Consider the following 24,101-nt stretch of genomic DNA (forward strand, 5'->3'; position numbering starts at 1 on the left):
AAGGCGCAACACCCAAAAAGGAGCCATGAAAGGGGCATGCAAGGAATATCCCTTTTAATGGAATTTATTTTACATGTTGTCGTATACATTATGCTGTCACCAATATTACCTATGCATGAATCCAAAATACATAGACTCTTTGTCTAGACTCTAGCATCGAGGTATGTTTGAAAATGAGAATACAACGGGTTGCATCCGTCCGTGAGGGAAGGAAGGTGGACATAGGAATGTGAGGGCAGCAAGGCACGCAGGCGCAGAGAGAGAGAGAGAGAGAGAGAGAGAGAGAGAGAGAGAGAGAGAGAGAGAGAGAGAGAGAGAGAGAGAGAGAGAGAGAGAGAGAGAGAGAGAGAGAGAGAGAGAGAGAGAGAGAGGCCGGGCAAAAGCAGGAAATGGATAACTCCGTGATATCTCAACCAATCCTAGAAGAAGGAGAGGATGGGGCTAGGCACCCATTGGAGGTGTTTTGGCTGGGGCCTGGGGATATAGCGAGAGAGAAAAAAGTAAAGGAGCCGTGCATGATGATAACAGAGCACTTCAAAAGAGAGAGGTTGAGGACATTCGAGGCGTTCGCCATGGGCTACCCGGAGTCCCTGCGCAAGACCACCAAATATATCCAGACAGATCTTCAATGCTACGCAGGGGAAATGGTGTCCTCTTTCTTGACCGTTCACCACCATTGGACCTTTTTTGCAGCGGCACCTGCAATTGTGCTTTGCTTGCTTGGGCCTCTGAATACTTCTGGCTGGCTTGCGAGGCCTGCTCGTTCGCCTTGACTTTGGAACGCTGGATCGCCATCCACAACCGTATCCTCTCCTGCATCATCATTGCCGGCCACTCCCTCAAGCCTAGGTGGTTAGACACCTTCTACGCTCTCTCTCGCTCCAATAGCTTCGACTTTCACATCATTGATGCCTAGAACCGCCTCCTTGAATGTGTCAGCCTATCTCACACCCTCGTGCAAAGTTCCATAGACCTAGGTACTCCATACAGGCAAGGACATAGCCGCAAGGAAATTTAGTGAACATACCTAGCAAAGCTGAAAAGAGCTTAGCTCAGTTTGTTGATTCTTTGTGACATACCCTAAGTTTGATGGTACAAAACTAACAGGCTGAGTGCAATGGGGGTGCTACCCACTTTCCCATTGGGGGAATTGTTCCCATGGCATGGCCCTTGTGGGTGTGATGTGTATACTAAGTTCGTTTGTAAATACAAAGATATGTGTAAAGTTCTCCTTGCCACTTTCCCCCCTACGATAGTTTTAGTTTTTTTAAAATCCAAAGCTGATAGCAAAGCAAAATCTAGGAATGATACATGTGCCAAATAGCTAGAATAGAAATGGTGATGCCACATGCACAAAACAACATTCCACGAGTAGGCCCTCCCAATTTTCCTTTTAGGTTGCATTAAAGGGTATCTCAAGCAGATGCTCTTATGGCTTTGAGGGAAAAAAAGAAGGTGGCCGCACGTGGAGGAGAAAGAGAGAGAGAGAGGGGGGGGGGGGGGGGGGGGAGAGAGAAAGAAGAAAGAGAATTTTTAACGAGTGGGAAGGTGCACAGGGAGACATATATGTGTCGTGTCCGTATGGGAAGGAATTGACAGAGGGAGAGATTTTTTTGTTGACGATCATCTGGATCGATAGCAAGACAGGGACATTTTTTGTGTATGATGATCGAGGGCTGCTTTGTTGGAGCATGTTGGCAAGCCTCTCTCTCTCTCTCTCTCTCTCTCTCTCTCTCTCTCTCATCTGTAGGCAAGGCACAAAGGAATGCGAGAGAGAGAGAGAGAGAGAGAGAGAGAGAGAGAGAGAGAGAGAGAGAGAGAGAGTTGGATACTCCCAAGACGCATCGCTAAAGGGATTATAATAGAGCACATTAAAGCATCTTGTGCTAATTAACACACGTCGAGGCGCATCCGCATGCATATACTTATAGATGAAAATGGTGGGTCACAGGGGGAGGGTGTAAGACTAGGGAAGCTAGAGACTGAGAGTCCACCACCCAACCACCCATTATATAGGCAAGCCCCTGGCCCTTTGCCCTAGTTGGACTCCCCGTTCCACACCGCCTAGCCCAGCCCTGCCCTTGTCTAGTCCGCCCTTGCCGGTGTCCTGACATTACTCCCTCCTTAAGAAGAGTTTTCGTCCTCGAAAACAAAAGTGGGGAACTTCTTCTTAAGAACACTAATGTTTTCCCAAGTGGCACCTTCTTCAGGTCCGTCTTTCCACTTGATTAAGGCTTGTTGATGTACGTGATGACGTGTACGCAACTCATGATAATCAAGTACACGTTCAGGTTCATGCGGTAGGATAGGAGGTTCAATGAAATCAACCAAAACTTGTTGGTCAATGACATTGTCGTCCCCATATAACTGCTTATGTAAACGGCTTAGATGAAACACCGGATGAATGTGAGAAAGTGAAGATAGTAATAATTTGTAGGCACGATCACCTACTCGCTTGAGTATTTTGAAAGGCCCACAATATAGGGGAGATAATTTAGGTGTCCGCCCGGTTTTCAGACTTTCTGAATGTTCTGGCACACGTAAAAATACTTCCCTTCTTCGAAGGTAACTTGCCGACGTTTCTCATCAGCGTACTTCTTATACCGATCCTGTGCTTGCCGGACATTCTGATGAGCAAGTTTTAGCATATCCATGTGGTCTTGGAGAAAATCCTTAACCTGTTGGAGTTTTCGGTTGCCAACCCCACCGTAATTCGTGACCTAGGTTGAAACCTGTACATGAGCATGAAAGGACTAAAACCTGTTGTGACATGCTTAGCACTGTTGTAGGCAAACTCGAGAATAGGTAAGTATTCTTCCCAGTTTGACTGTTTTTTGCTGACGTATGCTCTTAGCATATTCTCTAGCACCTGGTTAATCCGTTCCGTTTGACCATCCGTTTCTGGATGATCAGCTATACTGAGGTTTAGTTGTGTACCCAATCGTTTAAATACAGCTTTCCAAAAGTGACTGTTAAACTTGGGATCACGGTCACTAACAATGTTACTTGGCAAACCATACAATTTGTATAGATTGTCCACAAATAACTCGGCTAGTTCTGGTGTCTTAATCGTTGATTTGGTCGGAATAAACTTACATAGTTTAGTCAACCTGTCTACAACCACCCATACTGAGTCATGACCTCGTACAATGGTTGGTAAACCTACAATAAAATCCATAGAGATGCTTTCCCATTTTCTATTGGGAATCTCCAAAGGATGTAAGAGTCCTCCTGCTTTCAGGTGCTTTGCCTTGTTAACTTGACATTTTTGGCAATGCAAGACATAAGCTTGAACAAAGCCATGTAGACCTAACCAGTAAAACTGTTGTTGTACGAGAGCATAAGTTTTTCTAATTCTCGGGTGTCCTGCACTTGGACTATCATGACATTCATAAAGAATTTGGCGCCGAATGTCTGTGTCCGTCGGTACACAAACTGTCCCCTTGTGGAGTAGGTACCCATTGTCGATGGTAAAATGCTTCCATCGCTGTAGTTCATCACTTGATAAAGGAGAACTAGGTGTGGAGGTTAACTGTACACTACCGTCATTGGAGTGAGAAGGATCCCTCTTTTGAACATGGCTCCACACTTTGGAATATGCTTCATCATGCTCATATTTGCCCTTGAGAGAATCTAAAAATTCACTACGAAGTTCCGTGAACAAGAGCGAATTGATCTCTGGCATTCGACTTAGAGCATCTGCCACTACATTGTATCGGCCTTTGCAATACCTTAGCTTGGCGTCATATTCGTGAAGGATCTCGACCCACCTGGCTTTTCGACCCTTTAAATCCGTTTGTTGTGTAAACCATTTGATGCTTTCATGGTCAAACACAATCTCAAACTGAGCACCATACAGATAATGCCGCCATGTTTTTAAGGCAGACACTATTGCATAGAGTTCGCGTTCATAAGTAGAATAGACTTGCTGAGCTGCATCAAGCTTCTTGCTTTCAAATGCAATCGGCCGTCCGTCTTGTGGTATCCACTTTGGATTGATCCATGTATAGCTCGTTAGCTGAAATAACATGCCCTAAATAATGAATTTCATCTTTTAGAATATCACATTTAGATTCCTTGGCATATAACTTGTTTGTGCGTAACAACTCAAACACCTGCCTGACATGTTGTAAGTGTTCTTCTTCAAAAGCACTATAGGCTAGGATGTCATCGAGGAAAACAATGACAAATTTGCCCAAATATGGCTTCAAGACACTATTCATAAGTGTCATGAATGTTGCGGGCACATTGGTTAACCCAAAGGGCATCACCAAAAACTCGTAATGTCCAAACCGTGTTCGGAATGCAGTTTTAGGTATATCGGCAAGTCAAATGCAAACTTGGTGATATCCTGACCGCAAGTTCATTTTCGTAAAAATACGAGCATGAGTGAGATTATCAAAAAACTCATCTACTCTTGGCAATGGGTATTTTTTCTTAACTGTAACCGCATTTAAGCCCCGGTAGTCTACGCACATGCGCATACTGCCGTCCTTTTTCTTCACTAAGAGGATAGGTGAAGCCCATGGTGAAGAACTGGGTTGTATAAACCCTCTGCTAAGGTAGTCAACAAGCTGATGTTCCACCTTAGCAGCCTTTGAATAACACATATGGTAAGGTGGTTTACTAACAGGTTTACAGCCTGCAGCCATGTCAATGCTATGTTGTACTGATCGTGTCGGCGGTAATCCTGATGGCAAATCATTAGGAAATACATCTTGAAATTCCTTCAATAATTTTTGTAATTGACTAGCAAAGTTTGCTTGTTTAGAATTAGCAATTGGTGGAATAGAGGAGAGAGAAGCATGCGGCGTTGAGGAATGTTCAATAGACTCGATGTTAGAAAGAAAATGAGATAGTGAGTAACACAAGAAAACCTGATCTATTTCATTATCAGAAACGAGCTGCATAAGCTCAGCGGTACAAATCAGTGGTGATGAAAGTATATCTTTTTCTCCTAACAACAACACATGTGCGCCATGGGATTCAAACATCAAGTTGTTGTGCTCATAGCTACGCTTCAGTGATGGTCCTAGGCTATGCAACCACTCCCTACCAAGAACCACATCAGCCCTTTCCACGTTCATAACCTGAAAATCCAAACATGTAGAGTACCCTTGTACTTCCAATGGAACAACTCGGCATTGAGTATCCCATATTTCAGTATCATGTCCATTCATCATTGCTACCTTGTAGTGGTGGATACTCGGAGTCTGAAGCAGTTTGAGTTTTTCACCAATCCGTAATTGATGAAATTGTGAGTAGCACCGTCATCTACCAAGATGCGCACCTTATGCCCTTGCAGATATCCGTGCATACTTACTAACTCATGTGGTCCAAAGGTTGGTTGCTACATGGAAGCTATGAGACAGCATTCATGCACCCCCTCAGTGTGTGTTACTTCCACTGTAGAGAATCTTGAGGAAGACTCAAGAGGCAGCAGTTGCACCATGTGCACTGCTTTCTTCTTTCCCCGAGCAGCAGATTTCCCCTTGGGACAATCCTTTTTGCCATGACCTCTCCCTAAACATTGAAAACATAATTTTTCTTTCTTGGCTTTATCAAAATCCTCAGGAGAGAGAGGACCCTGGACCCTGGACCCCTTGGGTTTTTTAGATGCATCTGAATTAGCAACTAGAAATTTTCTTTTATTGTGCCCATACTGAGTGCGTGTATTACCATGTATACTAGCATACACGTGACTATTATGTGTTTTCTTCTCATCAGGATCATCATGAATATGTGCTTTCACTATGGCTTCCTCAAGTGTTTTAGGGTCTTGGGTCTTGACATACTTCTTAAGCTCGGGTGTCAGACCTCGTATGAACCCCTGTACTTGTTGAAAGGTATCTAAGCCTTCCAACTTGAGGATAACGTCCCGATAGTGAGAGATATATTCAAGGAGTGATGGGTATTGGCGCATGGAACATGTGTCCCAAGCCGTCCAATTCCGATCGGCCTCGTTTGTAGGCAAAAATTCCTTGCTAAACATTGCTTCAAAAGCTGCCCAACTATGTGGTATGATGTTCTTCTCCTTGAAAGACATCCACCATTTGTAGGCCTTGCCTTCCAGAGTTAAGCTCGTTTGCAGAGCTCTGACTGCATTCGGAGTACGCCATAAGGCATAAATTCCATCCCACTTGCTGAGAAAGATATTGACAGCATCCTTATTGCGGTCTCGGTCTTCTCCCTTAAAAATCGGTGGTTTGGTGTTCTTTAACAATTCATCCACCTCTTTTGGAGTGAGAGTATGCAACGCATCAACATTTGGACCTTGCCCTAGATTAGAAGAAATGCCCTGCCCTTGTGTGGCAACGTGCTCATGCATGTGCGTGTCAGCATGACTCTTAGACTGTTGATGCATTAATTGAATTACTAGTGTGGATAGTTTAGTAACATTTTCATTTAAAGCTTTAAAATTTTCATCCATGACTGTCATGCGTGTATGAAGTGCACGGAATTCTTGAATATCGAGCAATTCGTAAGTATCTTCTCCTGCCGTAGCGTCGCGGGTACTCTCCTTGAGAGGATCCGGCCGCCACGGGCCATCATTGGCAGGATCAGGAGTACTTTGCTCAAAATCGAATTTCATATTGATATCCGAATCCATGGCTACACAGTGCGGTGAAAGAAGTACTCAGAAAAAATACCTGATATTGAGAGCACTCGCAAAGTATAACGAGCCTTGCTAAGTCCGTTAAAATCAAGAGTAGTCCGGTGGAAAGTGATTCGAATTGTCCGCCGTATATGGAATTCCACTAGTTCTTGATAGTCGAGGCTTGAAGCGGTAATTGATTTCACCAAAAACTTTTACTACAACTCTACCAAATTGGTTGTCTTGAAATCTCTGAGTTTCTGTGTAATACGCAAAAAAGAATTGTCAGAATGTGCGCCGAATTCGTCGATGCCGTCCTTTCCGGCCGTGCCGTACTCGCACGTAGTGGAGTAGGGGGGGGGGGGGGGGGTGGGGTACCCACTGTGGGTACCACCCCTTATGCTTTAAAATTTTTGTATATGGCCACTACCCCTAAGGGGTTGGGTGCCCTTCAAGTGGGAAAATGAACGCACAGTCGGCTATGGCGCCAAACAGGCAGTGCACAGGGGCTTGGAGAGCTTGGGGCGGACGATGCAAGGCCTGAGGGGCTTCGGCCCCGTGTCGAAAAACATTGAGCAGGCCCTTGCGCCTCCAACAAGCCCGCGCGCTGGCGTTTTGGTGCTCCTGCACCCAGCGGCCCTCCCTTGCCAAGCTCGCATGCCCACTGTCATAATAATCAATATCTAATTCTCCTAAATGATTTTCTCATATTAAACTGATCATTTAATGTGGGGAAGTGCCAAGGGAGAAAAAGCTAGAATATTGGTTAAGCTAGCAGACCGGCCACAGTAGGGATCCAAAGGAGGGAAAATAGGGATCCAAAAGGGGGGGCCATCTGCAAAAGAGCCATGTGAAACAATGGGCCAAAAAGACCCTAAGGTTCAGCCCATTAAGACTTCCAAAATGCTAAGGTTCCAAAATTCAAAGGTTGTGTCCAAAGGTCAACCCTAGGGAAAATTGGATGCTTAGTGTGTGCCCTAAAAAGTCTTTGCACATCCCTACATGGGAGGGGGCGAGCCCCAAAGCTAGGGGATGAGAGAGAAAGCCACACACACACACACAGGCTCCCTTTACACAAAGGGAATGAGGGACACATGTCAGCTCCCTAGGCCAGATGCCCACAAGGTGTGCCCAATTCCTATTGGAAGACCCTTGAAGTGGACCAATGAGAATTAAGCTAGAGTAAATCTAGTTTAATTAATTTAAAAACATTTAATAAAAGAAACCAATGAGAATTAAGTCTCCTAGAAGACTATTGGGCAGTCTCCCAAGGGGTCCAATGAGCATTCAGGAGCCCCATGGCTTGCCTGATTCCTATTGGCCAGGAGGCAAAGGGGTCCAATGAGAGTTTAGTTTAATTATTTAATTACCTAAAGCTCTCACAAAAGGGGAAAGGGGGACACATGTCAGAAGGCTATCACTTATGCTGCTTAATTCCTATTGGCTTGACCTGGGGAGGTCCAATGAGGCAAAAGCCAGACCTAATTAGCAGCTAGGGCTCGCCCAAGAGAGAGGGGGGGCTGATTTTTGCTGGGCATTGACACACACACACTGACACTTGACCATGTGTGAAGGAAGAATACTCTATCTCCTCCCAAGCTTTAATGGAGAGCTCATCACCTACTCCAAGCTTGTGAGATAGAAGCCTACATCAACACTCTCTTGGCATATGGATGCAAATCCAACCAAGAGCCAAGCTTCAATGCATGCTCATCTTCTCTACCAAGCTAATTACTAAGCTAAGCTATGCTAATATGAGTGATTATGTGAGGAGATGTACATCTTTCTCGTAAGATACTTCTTTTTCTTCTCAATCTACTCTCATACCCTGCTAGCTCTCACCATCTTCGAAGGTGTGTGAGGTCTTGGGTCTGAGAACGGGGATAATTCAAGTTGTGTTTGATTAAGTGTTTTGCTTGGTGTATGAAGCTTCCATCTTCATTGCACTAGCTAGTCTTGAAGGAACACAAAGAATTGTATTGTACAATGTCTCTCTTGATGGGAGAAACCATAATACAAAGCCTTTTGGAGGGGGGACCGGCTCCATGCAAATCCGGTCCTCAACTGTTGTCAATAGCTTAATTGCTCTCTCTTTTGAAAGTATTGTCGATGCTATCTAACTAGGTGTTATGCTTTTTGTTGCTCTCTCTCCACCCAAGCACTCTTGTAATTCTCATTAGGAATCTATTCTAATGAAATGCCCACTATATTCATGCTAATTTCCGCTACACATAAGATTTTAGGCCATTAAATGTTACATTGGTATCAGAGCTCAAGGTTTCTCTTTTCTTGCTCAAGAAGGGAGGTCCTCAAGCTAGCTACAAATGGTTGGTATTATTAATTGCCTGTGAGTAAGTAGAATAGGGATTTTTCAGCCTTGCAGTGCGCCTGCCTTTGTGCAGTTAACGGGGCATCACCGTCGAGAGCTATGGTCTTAATAGTGGAGTCCTACGGGGCTTGCCTACGGCTTAACCACTATTGAGCTATTAGAAGCTTGACAGGAGCCGGTGCTGTTTTGGTGTCGAAAGACCCTCTCTTCTATTCCTTGCAATTAATGGTATTCGAGCCGCGGGTACAGTAGCTTGAGTGCTTTTTCTAAAGGGGTAAAGAGGAGTAGCAACTAGGGCTTGAAGTGCCAAAGTACACCTAAAAAGTTTACACCTAAAAGTTGTTAGAATGGCTGACAATAGTAAAGAGAGTGAAATTAATGTTGATAACTTTGATTTTGCTCATGAGCAAGCTACTAATGATGCTTCAATGCTTGTTAACTATCTTGTTTCTAGGCTTCAACAAGCCATGGGCAATCCATCTCTCCAAAGTGAAGTGCAACGGCAGCTCCGTGCTCACGGGATTCTCCAAGCTCATCACCATGACGAGAGAACACCTAGGAAGCCTCCTTGTGAGACTACCAAAAGAGGTCTCTCTCCGATTCGGGAAGAAGAAGAGAATCCATATGAAGGGCTCAAGAACTTACTTCTTGATGATGCATCTCCTTCCCAAAGGAGAACTCAAGAGCCTCCACCGAAGGAACGAGAAAGAAGCGAGTCTCCCGCCACCTCGGCGGAGATGGCTCCACGAAGACGGCGGGCTAAACGCTCTCCATCACCACCAAAGCGGAGAAGACCATCACACTCTTCTCCACGCCATAATTCAAAGAGGGATGATAAAAAGCAAGAGAAGAAAAAGGCGAGAAAGAGGACACCCTCTTCTCCATCTTCTTCATCCTCTTCCTCTTATGAAAGCTATGTGAAGACGACAAAGATCAAGACAAGAAAAAGGCGAGAAAGAGGTCACCCTCTTCTCCACCTTCTTCAAATTCTTCATCTTCTGAAGAAAGTGATGGTGCAACTTTTGAACCATCAAAAAGAAGAGGCCATAGGAAATCCTATGCCGCATGGAAGAGGTCGTCCAAGCTGAAGAAATTCAAAGAGGGAGGGAAGAGCATCTCTTTCCTTACCTATGATGGCACCTTCGGTGCTACAGACAAAGTTTTGGCCTTTATCCAGCAATTCGATGCGGCGTTTGGAGATGAGGGCTTCACGGAGTCCTCTAAGCTACGCCATGTAGCTATGCACTTTCAAAAGTCCGCCAGACAATGGTGGTCTAGCCTACGAGCCAACGGTGAAGCTCCACGAACATGGAAGGCTTTAAGAGCTTCCATTATGAAGCAGTTTTTGGCCACCGATGCCAAAGACAAAGTACTCACCGAATGGCGAAGCTTAAAGCTCTCTCCCAATGAATCCATCCACAAATATGTAGACAAGTTTTGGGACCTACAACTCAAAGCCACTGTCTTCAAAAAGTTGGATTTTGGAGAGCAAAAGCAACAATTTTGTGCGGGCTTAACCGAAGAAATGGCGGAGTATGTCAACTCCCAAAGGCCACGTACCATATCGGCGGTAATACACCATACTATGGTGGCCTCGCGAATCAATTTCCAAACGGGGGGTAAAAGAAATAATAAGCCCCCGGAAAACAAGGGTTCCAATGAGCCTAAGGGGAAGGACAATGTCCAAAAGTCTCCTAAGGGCACTTCCAACAAAGCTAAAGAGAAGGGAGTTTACAAAGGAAAGAATAAACTCTCTCCTGAAGAGCTTGAGCGTTATCGTAAAGATAACCGGTGTTTCAAGTGCGGCGAACAAGGGCATGCGTACCGCGCTTGTCCCCAAAAGAACAACCGCCAAGATCCTCCTAGAGCTTCTTTGGTTGAAATCCAAGAGGAGGAGATTCACCAAACTCACCACAAAGGATCTCCTCTATGCCATGCTTGGGGAAAGGTAAGAGAACATGATGCTTTTATTCTCTTTGACCCTGGTTCTACTCACAATTTCATATCTATGGAGTTAGCCACCAAGCTAGGCATACAATCCTACGAGATGGGAGATATCCTACCCGCAGACAGTGCCTTCAAGGGGCAAGAAGCTTCAGTCACTCCCTTAATCGGGAAATTGAGGCTTCATGTCCAAGGCTATGTGGACAAAGAGGACTTCTTTATCTCTCCTCTCAAGCATGAGGATGTAATCCTAGGGGCACCATGGTTTGACCGCCTGGCTGCCCATGTTAAATTTCCTGAAAGGAGAATCTCCTTTAAGTTCAGGGAAAAGGACATGTATATAGATGCTAAGGAGATGGGTAACACCATCCCCATTGTACATACACCAGCTTTCAACAAGTCAATAAAGAGCTCTATTTTTGTGTACATGATTTTTGTTAAAGATTCTCAAAATGAACCTAATGCTTTAGCAAAAGAAAATAAAAGCAACCAAAAGGAATTAGAGTTATCCAATTTTCTCAAGGGGTTTCAAGATGTCTTTATTGACGACATCCCTTGTGAGCTACCTCCTAAACGAGGTAATGACGACCATGCAATTGAACTTCTTCCAGGAAGTTAACCGCCTAACAAACCTCCTTATAGAGTTTCTCAAGCTCAACAAGAGGAGATTATGCGGCAAGTGCATGAGTTAGTTGAGAAGGGCATGGTTAGGCCTAGCTCATCTCCATTTTGCTCACTTGTGCTATTAGTGCAAAAGAAAGACGGCACATATCGTATGTGTGTCGACTATAGAGCACTAAATAGGATCACTATCAAGAATAGGTTTCCCGTTCCACGGGTAGAAGACCTATTTGATAAGCTACAAGGATCGACCTACTTCAGTAGGATTGACCTAAAAAGTGGCTATCATCAAATAAGGATAGTTGATCAAGACATTGTAAAGACCGCATTTCGTACTACATTTGGTCTTTACGAATACATTGTCATGCCTTTTGGCTTGACTAATGCACCAGCCACATTTAACCGCTTGATGGAGAAGCTGTTCAGGCCTCATCGAACCTTCACTGGAGTGTTCTTTGATGATATTATCATCTACTCTAATTCATTGGAGGAACACAAGCAACACCTCCAGGTAATATTTCAAGTTTTAAGAGAGAATAAACTTTATGTTAATCGAAAGAAAAGTGAATTTTTCTTGCAAGAGATTCAATATTTAGGTCACATTATCTCTCAAGATGGAATCCAAATGGATCCATCCAAGTTAGAGGTAATAAAAGGATGGCCTAAACCAAGGAATCTTCATGAACTAAGAAGCTTTATAGGTATGTGTGCATACTATAGACGCTTCATAGAAAAGTTCTCACAAATTGCGGGACCATTACATGACCTAACAAAGAAAAATGTTAGGTATACGTGGTCTGCTAAGAGAACAATGCTTTCGAAAAGCTTAAAGAAAAGCTTATCTCTCAACCTGTGCTTACACTACCGGATCTCTCAAAACCATTTGAGGTCCAATGTGATGCTTGTGGTGATTGCCTTGGGGCTGTTTTGCTCCAAGAAGGGCACGCCATAGGCTATGAGAGTCGAAGGCTCGACCCTGTTGAGCAAGCTCTAGGCATATACGAAAAAGAACTCCTTGCAGTTCTACATGCCTTAGACTCATGGAAGCACTATTTATTGGGGACTCCTTTCATTCTGCGAACGGATCACCAAAGTCTTAAGTACTTCATGACGCAGACCAAGCTTTCCGACAAACAAATGAGGTGGGCAAATTTCCTTTCGCAATTTCATTTTCATATTGCTCACATTGCTGGCAAGCATAATCAAGTAGCCGATGCACTCTCAAGACGACCGAGAGTGAATGCGGTTTCCATAGCAACTCACAATGATCTATCTTCAATGATAGATGAGTATGCTATTGATCCCGATTTTAGAGATGTGATTTCAGCCCTTGCATTAGGGAAGAAAGAAGAACCATTTACTTTACAAGATGGTTATCTTCTCTATGGCAATAGACTATGCGTTACTAACTCACTACGTGAGAAAGTAATGTATGAATCTCATGCTCCCCCATATGCGGGGCATAGAGGGATTCAGTCTACCCTAAAGGGAATTGAAACATATTTCTATTGGCCTACCATGAAAGTGAACATACACGAGTATGTTTCCAAATGTGTGGTATGTCAAAAGACAAAATTTGATAGAGGGAAGCAACTTGGATTGCTTCAACCCTTGCCAATCCCTAATTCACCGTGGGAGAGCATATCCATGGATTTTATCTTTGGATTGCCTAAGTCTATCCATGGGAATACGGGAATATGGACGATAGTAGACAGGTTCAGTAAACAAGCTCATTTTATACCTGTCAAAAAGACTATCAAAGCCCATCAAATGGCAACCCTCTTCATTTCACAAATTTTCAAGTACCATGGCTTGCCAATGTCCATAGTGTCGGATAGAGATCCTAGAATGACCAGTAATTTCTGGAAGGGTCTCTTTGAGAATTTAGGAACAAGGCTAAACTTCTCTTCGGCCTATCATCCACAAACTGATGGCCAAAGTGAAATAGCTAACCTAACCATTCTTGATCTACTAAAAGCCTATGTAACGGAAGTAGATCAAAGATCCCAATGGGAGAAGTACTTACCCTTAGTAGAGTATGCTTACAATAACACTGTACATACTTCCACAGGAAAAGCACCTTTCGAGGTAATTGAGGGAAGATCAAAAAGTCCCTTGCTACTTAAGGTACATGGGAAGATCTTCGCTGCAGATGAGTATAGCCGAGACCTACAAGAATCTTTCCAAAAGATTAAGGATGCTATCTCTATCTCACAGCAAAGGCAAAAGGCTGCTGCTGACAAGCACAGAAGAGCCCAAGCCTTTAAAGAAAACGATTGGGTCTTGTTAAAGTTTCCCAAGGTTCGATTAAGGCACATGATGGTCAAGAATCCTACGGGCCACCAAAAGTACTATGCTAAACTAGCAAAAAGGTATTATGGTCCCTTCCAGATTCTTAGGCCAATCAATGAGATGGCCTATCAACTTAAGTTACCCAATCATTGGCTCATACACAATGCTTTTCATGTGAGCCTATTAAAGCCTTACAAAGGAGAGCCACCTCAAGAACCAACTATTGAAGATCCACCGGAGATCGAGGACCACGAGGAGGTGTTGCAGCCCGAGTCCATTCTCCGACATGAAGACAAGGTATTAAGAGGCGGTAAGACTATCCGACGATATCTTATTAAGTTTAAGAATTATCCTTTTGAAGATGCTAGATGGATGCAAGGCATACAATTAAAGGATAACCTAAACCTTGTCAATGCTTACAATGCTTCCCAAGAGTAAGCAAATGTACAAAAGTTAAAAATGAACAAAAATTTTTGTCTTATAAGACTCTCTTTTTCTTTATTTGTGTACAAAAATGAAGTAGTATGCATGCTTAGATCAAGTTTGCGGAGACGACGTCTCCCGAACACCAAGTAGAGCTTGTCACTCTACTATGGAAGACTGATAGGACTAATATGCAGACATGCTTGCGGCAGCCTCAGGCTCTCAAGCGCCAAATGGACTAGTCATCCATTATGGAATGATGTCGTAGGGTAACATAGGGATCCTCTACCCGCTAAAGAAAAGGACTCATGCATATGCTTTATCTTCTCTACACCATAGTCGAGGACGACTATGATTTCAAGAGAGAGGTAATGTCATAATAATCAATATCTAATTCTCCTAAATGATTTTCTCATATTAAACTGATCATTTAATGTGGGGAAGTGCCAAGGGAGAAAAAGCTAGAATATTGGTTAAGCTAGCAGACCGGCCACAGTAGGGATCCAAAGGAGGGAAAATAGGGATCCAAAAGGGGGGGCCATCTGCAAAAGAGCCATGTGAAACAATGGGCCAAAAAGACCCTAAGGTTCAGCCCATTAAGACTTCCAAAATGCTAAGGTTCCAAAATTCAAAGGTTGTGTCCAAAGGTCAACCCTAGGGAAAATTGGATGCTTAGTGTGTGCCCTAAAAAGTCTTTGCACATCCCTACATGGGAGGGGGCGAGCCCCAAAGCTAGGGGATGAGAGAGAAAGCCACACACACACACACAGGCTCCCTTTACACAAAGGGAATGAGGGACACATGTCAGCTCCCTAGGCCAGATGCCCACAAGGTGTGCCCAATTCCTATTGGAAGACCCTTGAAGTGGACCAATGAGAATTAAGCTAGAGTAAATCTAGTTTAATTAATTTAAAAACATTTAATAAAAGAAACCAATGAGAATTAAGTCTCCTAGAAGACTATTGGGCAGTCTCCCAAGGGGTCCAATGAGCATTCAGGAGCCCCATGGCTTGCCTGATTCCTATTGGCCAGGAGGCAAAGGGGTCCAATGAGAGTTTAGTTTAATTATTTAATTACCTAAAGCTCTCACAAAAGGGGAAAGGGGGACACATGTCAGAAGGCTATCACTTATGCTGCTTAATTCCTATTGGCTTGACCTGGGGAGGTCCAATGAGGCAAAAGCCAGACCTAATTAGCAGCTAGGGCTCGCCCAAGAGAGAGGGGGGGCTGATTTTTGCTGGGCATTGACACACACACACTGACACTTGACCATGTGTGAAGGAAGAATACTCTATCTCCTCCCAAGCTTTAATGGAGAGCTCATCACCTACTCCAAGCTTGTGAGATAGAAGCCTACATCAACACTCTCTTGGCATATGGATGCAAATCCAACCAAGAGCCAAGCTTCAATGCATGCTCATCTTCTCTACCAAGCTAATTACTAAGCTAAGCTATGCTAATATGAGTGATTATGTGAGGAGATGTACATCTTTCTCGTAAGATACTTCTTTTTCTTCTCAATCTACTCTCATACCCTGCTAGCTCTCACCATCTTCGAAGGTGTGTGAGGTCTTGGGTATGAGAACGGGGATAATTCAAGTTGTGTTCGATTAAGTGTTTTGCTTGGTGTATGAAGCTTCCATCTTCATTGCACTAGCTAGTCTTGAAGGAACACAAAGAATTGTATTGTACAATGTCTCTCTTGATGGGAGAAACCATAATACAAAGCCTTTTGGAGGGGGGACCGGCTCCATGCAAATCCGGTCCTCAACTGTTGTCAATAGCTTAATTGCTCTCTCTTTTGAAAGTATTGTCGATGCTATCTAACTAGGTGTTATGCTTTTTGTTGCTCTCTCTCCACCCAAGCACTCTTGTAATTCTCATTAGGAATCTATTCTAATGAAATGCCCACTATATTCATGCTAATTTCCGCTACACATAAGATTTTAGGCCATTAAATGTTACACCCACGGCTTCTTTCTTCGTCGACTTCCTTGCTAAGGGGTGATCCCCACTGTGTTGGACCCCGACATGCAAGCCTTGAGTGGCTAGAAAGCACTACGCCCTTCCCCTTTCCCAAAATAGACACAAGCTTTGATACCAGTGTAAGACAAGGGAAGCTAGAGACTGAGAGTCCACCACCCAACCACCCATTATATAGGCAAGCCCCTAGCCCTTTGCCCTAGTTGGACTCCCCGTTCCACACCGCCTAGCCCGGCCCTGCCCTTGTCTAGTCCGGCCTTGCCGGTGTCCTGACAGAGGGGGAGGTCCACATGAATAAAGAGGGGTGATGGTTGGAGGGGGGCACATGCTTGTGCACAGGGGCTGAAGATTGGCGTGCATGATAGCGGAGTTGTCAATGAAATCTCTCCAAGTCTTGAAAATGACTCTTCACATAGGATGTGTAAACCACGATAGGTGTGGAAGGATACACATCAAGATTAACTCATCTAGAAGGGGCCCTAGTAAGCTACATACACACTCTCTTCTTCTTTGCACGGTTTGCTGCTCCTGTACTTCCATAGCTTTGAGGGGAAAAAGGGCACGTGTAGGAGAGAGAAAGAGGAAGGAGAGAGAGAGAGAGACACCATGTGTCAGGCTGACGGCAGACAGAGAGTGTTTTTTGCACCCGTGTGTGTGTGTGTGTGTTTCGAAAATTAGGTGCAAGGAGCTGTGCGGGACTGCGTGAGGGCAAGGAACGCATCATGTCTTGTTGCAGATATGGTGTGTGCTCAGCCAAACAAAGAATGAGAGTGAATGAGGACATCACATCAGTGACAACCGGCAAACTAGACAGAGGTGGGCAAAGAGTGACGCAGATGGATGCAAATGAACGCAGATTAGAGGAACTAGGCAACATTGCGTGGGAACGGAGACGGAGGGACTTGACCTTTGGAATTGTTGGGAGAGGGACTTTTACCTTTGGAATCTTCTCATGTAATTAATTAATGAATCGAAGGGAGCCAGATGATGTAGTAGGACTTTCCACTACATAAGAGTGTGTATAAAGCAAGTAGGGCGGACCCAATCTCTACAATGGTTTATTGCAAAGAATTGGAAAAGATCCTCTAGTGAATGAAAGGAAAGGGCAGGGGTGCTGTAGAAAATGCGGGCTCGCAGGCAGCTAATGACTGACGAGCGGCAAGGAGACACAGGCAAGTGGCATCAAGGTGAAGGCTAAGATGAAATCCATGAGGGGGTCAGATGGGGTTTTAATTTTTTTATTGAGTGGACTACTCTCCTGCAACACTAGCGGGTCCTAGTTGGATTGGTTACAAGGTTTGACTGAGAGCCGTGGTGCCAAGTGGTCGAGTTCGAATCTCACTTTTAGTTTTGGACGCTCAATCTCAAAGTGGAAGGGTAGCCTCTCAAGTGGAAAGGAAGCTTGAGGTGCGAGGAATCTTGCGAGGTAATGAATAACCAGAGGTGTGAGCCCGTAGAAGTAGTAAGCTACGAAGTAGTAAGCTACGAAGATACAATTCTGAAAAATAAAACCTTGAGGAGAATCGAGAGAGATTCTTTGGTGACTCGCTTTAGCCACTGGGCCCTATTTTTGGCCTACCCCAAAGGGGTAAGGCCATAGCGATGACTTCCCTTTTTCCCTAACGAAAAGGAGAGTTAAATATTTTAATTCATAATTTTTTAATTGGCAGATGAGGTAGTGGGTACTCATTGTTTGTATACACCTTATACACTCATCCTCACGAACAACACTCATTGCAAGACGATACTCTACACTCAATACTCTCTCTCTATCCCTTTCCTCCTTAGCCTCTCCATTTCTGCCGCTTCTCCATTTCTCTCTGTGGGTAATGCTTCATCATTGTCTTGAGAGCAATCTACAACAATAAATATTCTCTCAGTGTTTTGCATTGCAGGGCAAGCTTGCTAGGCGCCCGCTCCATAGAGAGAGAGAGAGAGAGAGAGAGAGAGAGAGAGAGAGAGAGAGAGAGAGAGAGAGAGAGAGAGAGAGAGAGGCCTATTTTTGCGAAGTGGGCTTGGCGACAACCCTTGTCGAGATGGGAAAAAACCCGCTTGCCATGGTTGGTTGTGGAGGAGTTGTTGTTGGCTCGACGACGAGACTTGCAGGTGTAGCAGACTTGTGATTATTCAGTGGTAGCTGGGCTTTTGAATGAAGGTGCAAGGCTCTCCGAAAAAGCTTGGGTTGGCTGGTTGTGGTCGTGGCAATAAATGGTCTGCGAGGGGGTCAGAGCAGGAATGATCCAGAGTGTAGCAAGAGAGAAGCCAAACCTCTTGCTATCGATACTAGCAGCCCACTGTAGTTTGATCCAGCCGAACCACTTGCTATCGATACTAGGTGACGATTCACGCAAGGGATGAACCTGAAGATTCTATAATAGGCAGTACCTACAACTGGCCTAATTGTTGTATAAGCAAGAGTATGCCTTCGACTTCCAACTGGTTATATTCTCTCGAGTCTCGTAGTCTTCATTTCTAGATAGGGGCCTGGGCCTCGGCCAGAGCTGCGTGCGAATTCTACCAATGTGTTGCGCTGATGCTCCTGATCCTATATAGCAAACCCTGTACCCAGTGCTCTCGCCTCTAGCGCCCCTGCCCTGCGGTCATAAATTAGGGAGTAATGGGTCTCACATACACACACAATACCCACGTGATTGGGCAAGATTTGGTTGCGTCACTGATTGTTTTTCAATGGTCTACTTTGTAGAGTTCAAAAGAATATGGAGTCAATTTCAACTTGCTTTAATTGATCTGCTTGACAGTAGTGGCCACCTTCGTATGGACGAAGTACCAAGTCGTGGTCAAAAAATGGAAGTGTCTTGTTAGTTTGGAGCAGGAGTTATTAATTACTATTAGAGGTTACTTTGCAAACACAAGGGGTTGGAGAGCTTGTGAGAGAGTGGTTGATGTTTCACGTTTTGTTTGAGGGTGGGCTTGCATTTGGTGTCGTAAGAACAATATTCTCTCTCTCTATCTCTCTCTCTCTTTACATATAGGAATGCTTATGGGTAGGCCTCTTGATTTTATCACTTTTTTTCTACTTGTTTGGAATGAATGCATCTATTTTTGTGCAAGCAGATGTGGATCTATCTCTCTCTCTCTCTCTCTCTCTCGTATTTGTAATTTTGTATGAGAGTATCACGGGCACAAAATAGCTTATAGGTATGGCTAATATGGTCCATGGGCAAAAAGATATTTTGTGTGGGATCTTTAGCAAGGGTTCAGGGTTTTGCACCAAACAGTGGACGCCTCTTTTGCAGACTCCGCCACATTCTAGCCTAGCCTATTCATCGCCACTTCTGCTTTACGTTCTCCTTCTCGCTATGCTCATCCATCCTTTCACTTCTGCACCGTTCTTCGTCCAATAAACAAATGCCTCCCTCTGATGCAGTCGTTGCAGCAGAAAAGGAGACTGCAGCTGAGAAAGAGCAGGTAGGCCATCGAAATGTCTCTGGACATAATGAAGAAGAAGGTAGCGAAGCCAGTAGTGGCTCTATGAAGTCCCCAGTCACGCCTGCAGCTCTTTGCGAAGCGAATGGGACTCCAGCTTTGCGATGGAAAAGCTACACAGCAAAGCAGAAGGAGTTTGATAGCCATGAGAAGCTCGCAGGAGCTTCTGCCGCTGCATCTGACTCTAAAGGGAAGCTTGTCATTAATTTGTGTAATTCCAGTCGCTGCTCGGGGAAAGTGTCCCCTAATGGGTCAGAAATGAAAGCTTCGATAAGCTCATCCAAGAAATTTGATACGAGTTCCAGCTCTCAGGAGCACGGCTCTCAACCAAATCAGGAGGATGAGGGCCCCGGCTCTCAGGCGCTCATGGAAATTGTAACTTCTGAAAGCCTGCCTTCAGGGTCTTTAGAATCTGTACAGAACGGTGTAAAGGAATTGTGCACCTTCAAGCGCCCAAATGCAACCCAGGATCTGGCAAAGATGGTTTGTCGCAGAATTAGAATGGTCAGGCGTACACTGAAATCCCCAACAATACATAAATCACTTAGAACCAGACGTAGAATGCATGCAAATGACGTAAGATCTTCTGAGTTAGACTGTGCTGGTGTGGCTACTAATCTCAATTCACAAGGTCCCGAAGCTAGTAATCTGGAGGAAGAGGCAGGCCTTGAAGGAAGGTGTGGTTCTGAGGGTCACCTTGAAGGAAGGCGTGGTTCTGAGGGTTGCCTTTGGAATGCAGCAATGGAGGAAGAGGATGTTGCCTCAAGATCTGAAGAGTTAATTTACACAGAAATTGAGGAGAGACAGAGTACTGGCAAAATTTCTGAAGCTTGTCCATGCGATGGACAAGCTGAGTATCTTGAGGATAAGAAAGAGCCTTCAACAAAAGATGTGTCTATTGCTAGTGCTGGAGTGAAAGAGGTTGTTTCAGCTGGGCCACCATGCAGTCAGCTCATGCGAGTGTCTTGTAATGATGCTGAATGCACCTCAAGGGATGCTGGTGCCAGGGATCTCATCTTTGGGAGGGGACAAGCTAGAAGCCTCAGTCATGAGCCTGGAACGTATTCAGATACCTCAAAATTGGATGTAAAGGAGCAAACGGTTCTTGAAACTCTTTTAAGGGATGAACCCACTGGTTACAGTTCAGGGGGAGGTTCCGAACCAAGTCGGAGCCAGAGAGTCGAAAAGTCTGGATGTGAGGGATTTATTGAAAGGTGTGGACATGAAGGATCAAGTCAATCCGAGGATACTGAAAGTACTGATGCGGAGTCTGACTGCAGCCAAAGTGATGAGTATGATGAAGGGGATTCAGCTTCTAGTGAGAGCCATGAGTGTGATGATGAAGAGTGTAAGTGTAATGGGCTGTCCCCTGGCATGCTGGTCTCTCCTAGTAAAGGAGTCGGTTCTGCTGAGCAAGTGCCGTCCATTTTGTGTGATGCAGAAGGTATTCTTGACGTTTCTTTACTTTTGGCCATTTTTTTCATGAAAGTGTGACTGGTTATGTTGATAAAGTGAACCTTTTCTAGGCAACATTTGGCATATTGGCAAGAGAGCGGAGCAGGTAAGAGGGAAGGGTATGCTCAAGCGGCTACGCCCTTCCAACAGATTGCAGGACAAAACTCTAGGTCTTGTAAATAAGTCACACCCTGTGGTGTTACAAGAACTTGGTTCAGCAAATATGACATACCACACAGTAACTCCATACTCCAAACAAATTGAGTTAAAGTGGAAGTGGCCTACTGACACCGACTACACTATCAGTTCCTTTGGAGATGTGTCAAATCGCTCCATGGTGTACAAAGAGAAGGCTATTTTTGTAGGCTGCATTCCGGATGGGACTGAAAACCTTGAAGAAATTTTACACAATTTGATGGAAAAATTTCTTGAGCGGTTTGATTTTGCTCCTACTATTCTCAGTCAGATTCAGTTGGTGAAAGTAATAAAGGATTTTGCTTTTCTGGAGCTAGCTATTGAGAAGGTAGCCCATATTGTACTCGCGGCCAATCAACTGGATGTATTTGAGTGGGGGGTAAATGGGTTCCATTTCAACATCGAAGGTTGTAAGGGTACACACACATCTGTAAGGCCATTAATTGAGTACATGCCACTGAAGCCAGCAAGAGTGATCTTTGTAGGCAACATTCCAAAATCGCGATGGCAAAGAGAGTACCTTGAAGGGTTCTTTGCCAGCATTCTCAAAGGAGATGATGGACTTGATGACTGTAGCCTTGTTAAGTGTGTTTATCTGCTTCCAGAGTCGTGCGATGCGTATGTGGAGCTAACTTCAGAAGTAATGGCTGATGCCATTATTTTCAAATGTACAAAAAATCCACTTTTTTTGAAGGAAATAGGGGAGGATGTGTTTATCTGTCGAGATCCCAGTTCTGTTCCTCTGATGTCAAAGCACAAAGGTAATATCTGTCCTCAGCGCTCCCTCTATATTGGTGTATCTACTCCAGGTGCAGAATTCAAAATTGATTCGGTGAGAAAGATTTTTGAGGAGATTTTACCAATGATTACTAGAGAAACTAATCTACCAGGTTATCTTGAGTTCATATCTGTCCAGCCTGGGAAAGATTACGCTTTTTTTCAGTTCAATTCAGAGTCTTTTGTGGATGCACTCATGGACGAGTATGTTGTGAATACCCATCTTTTTGTTTGTAATAGCAGTCCTCTATCTTACATTATACTTCGTCCGCCAGGATACAAGCGCCCAGGTGCAAGATATCGACCTGATAGAAACAGGAATGAGGCTCTAGGAACGATGAAGTCTTCCATAGTAAGTCATCCTAGGGTGAAAAATGGGGCTGTTTTGCCTACATTTAGGAAATCAGAGTCCATACATGCAAAGCAGTTTGGTATGTTTCCTCTACTGCCTCGACGATTTGGTGATAAACCTGCGAAGAGAACTGATTGTATCTTGTCGATTGGGGCTTCACCATTGCCCGAGGCAACCTGGAATGGCCTCTCTTCAGCAGGAGCGTGTGCAGCAGATCCAAACTGTATGCTCATCATTGAGGGTCTTCCGAAGGGCCTAAGCTTCAAGCTACTGCAAGGAGCCTTGAATGAGTTGTTTGAGAAATCTCTTAGCAGAATGGGATTGCTTGAAGTTGGAATGCTCGTCTTGAGGCATCTTGACAGGGACAGTAACCTTGATGTCGTGGCTAGCTTGCTGAGTGCCAAGTTTGTCAGGGCTCTTTTGTCATTGAGAAAAATTCTCGTAGTTGCAGGGAATGAGTTGAAACTGCTGGCCAAAAGCGCAAGAAGGAAAGGTAAGTTTGCAGAGCATGGAAGAGGTCAAGGTGAGGTCTCTTGTCTAAGTGATGATGGAGCTTACCAAGATGAATGGTCAAAAGGTACCCCAGGAAATGTGGGAAGCATATCAAGCATTCAAAGGTGGAAACGAGCTGTGTCTCATATTGTTAGCCACGTTCATGGTAGAAAGAATCTTGTCAGCAGGAAGGAGTTGGAATGGGATTCAGAGATTGGGAATACAGAAAATTTTAGAGGTGTAGCTGCTTTCTTGCAAAAGAATCATAAGGGTGCTGTCAGGGGTGCTTTGAAGACTGCCAAAGGTGCCCTCAAGGTGCTATCCAGGCGACAGATTGGCTCACACGTGTTGAAGCCAACTCCCCTCCAACATCGGAGGGAAAATGCCTTTAAAGCGAGTGCGCCCCACGGCCAGAATGCCACAGGCTTGTTGAAGTTTGGATACCGAGATTTTAGTGCTATTAGTGATGATAGAACAAATGCAGATGATTTTCCAAGGGAGATTCTGCACATTGTCAGCGAAGGGGGTAAGAGGAAGATTTCAAGTGTAACAACTGCTCCCAAATTAGTCAGGGACCTAGGTCAGGCTAGTGTTTTGAAGATGATTGGTAATAAGAGGAAATTGCTTCATTTAAATGAGAATGTCTCTGCACAAAAAACACTAATCATGCAGAGGAACCTCAAGAAGTTTCGCCAACGAGTACCCTGAGTTTTGTAGGTGTTGGGGTGAATACTTCCCTCTTGTAATCCAGTAACAATTGAGTAAAGGATTTTTGTAAATTAGCTGGTGTGTGTTTGATTGGCGGTCTGTTACTTGGCTTTATTATTCGGTTAGCATGATCAAATCTTATGAAATGCCTAGTAATGGAACACACATTATATGGTAGGCACTAAAAGAAACTGAGCCCTTGAGTTGGATATGACAAGACTGATCTAATGGTTAGCACTATGGTTGGATTTTTATTTTGAAAGAGAAATTTTTGGGGGGGATTTTGCCATTTTGGCACGCCACAAGACCCTATAGGTTTTTGAAAGTTGCAAGGTTTCTCTTGCAGTTGAATGTTGGTGCAAAAGGGGTAGTTGAAGGTCCATATGGTTTAGAGCTGTTTAGCTTTGAGGACCTGCATCACTTGTGGGGTTTTTGGCTTTCTAAAACAAGCCTTAGAGAAGAAGAGAGTTGGGCACACCTGATATTTA

General features: G+C 44.3%; 1 protein-coding gene across 1 annotated transcript; it reads left to right on the forward strand.

Moving 5' to 3' along the window:
- The first annotated feature begins 19,373 nt into the window (after nucleotides 1-19,373).
- On the forward strand, nucleotides 19,374-23,687 carry LOC147451901 (uncharacterized). Its single transcript, XM_086517789.1, has 2 exons — nucleotides 19,374-21,078; nucleotides 21,161-23,687. The coding sequence occupies exons 1-2, from the start codon at nucleotides 19,557-19,559 to the stop codon at nucleotides 23,611-23,613; spliced, it is 3,975 nt and encodes a 1,324-aa protein (XP_086373915.1). The 5' UTR covers nucleotides 19,374-19,556; the 3' UTR covers nucleotides 23,614-23,687.
- Nucleotides 23,688-24,101: the final 414 nt, after the last annotated feature.

This window comes from Adiantum capillus-veneris, chromosome 8 (assembly GCF_014529385.1).
Source record: "Adiantum capillus-veneris isolate H3 chromosome 8, ASM1452938v2, whole genome shotgun sequence".
Lineage (NCBI taxonomy): Eukaryota > Viridiplantae > Streptophyta > Polypodiopsida > Polypodiales > Pteridaceae > Adiantum > Adiantum capillus-veneris.

Bases quoted from the DNA above. Each gene is read 5' to 3' on its own strand.
- LOC147451901 (XM_086517789.1), top strand. From the start codon at position 19,557: ATGCCTCCCTCTGATGCAGTCGTTGCAGCAGAAAAGGAGACTGCAGCT. The intron at 21,079-21,160 runs GTATTCTTGACG...AACCTTTTCTAG, and splicing joins CATTTTGTGTGATGCAGAAG to GCAACATTTGGCATATTGGC.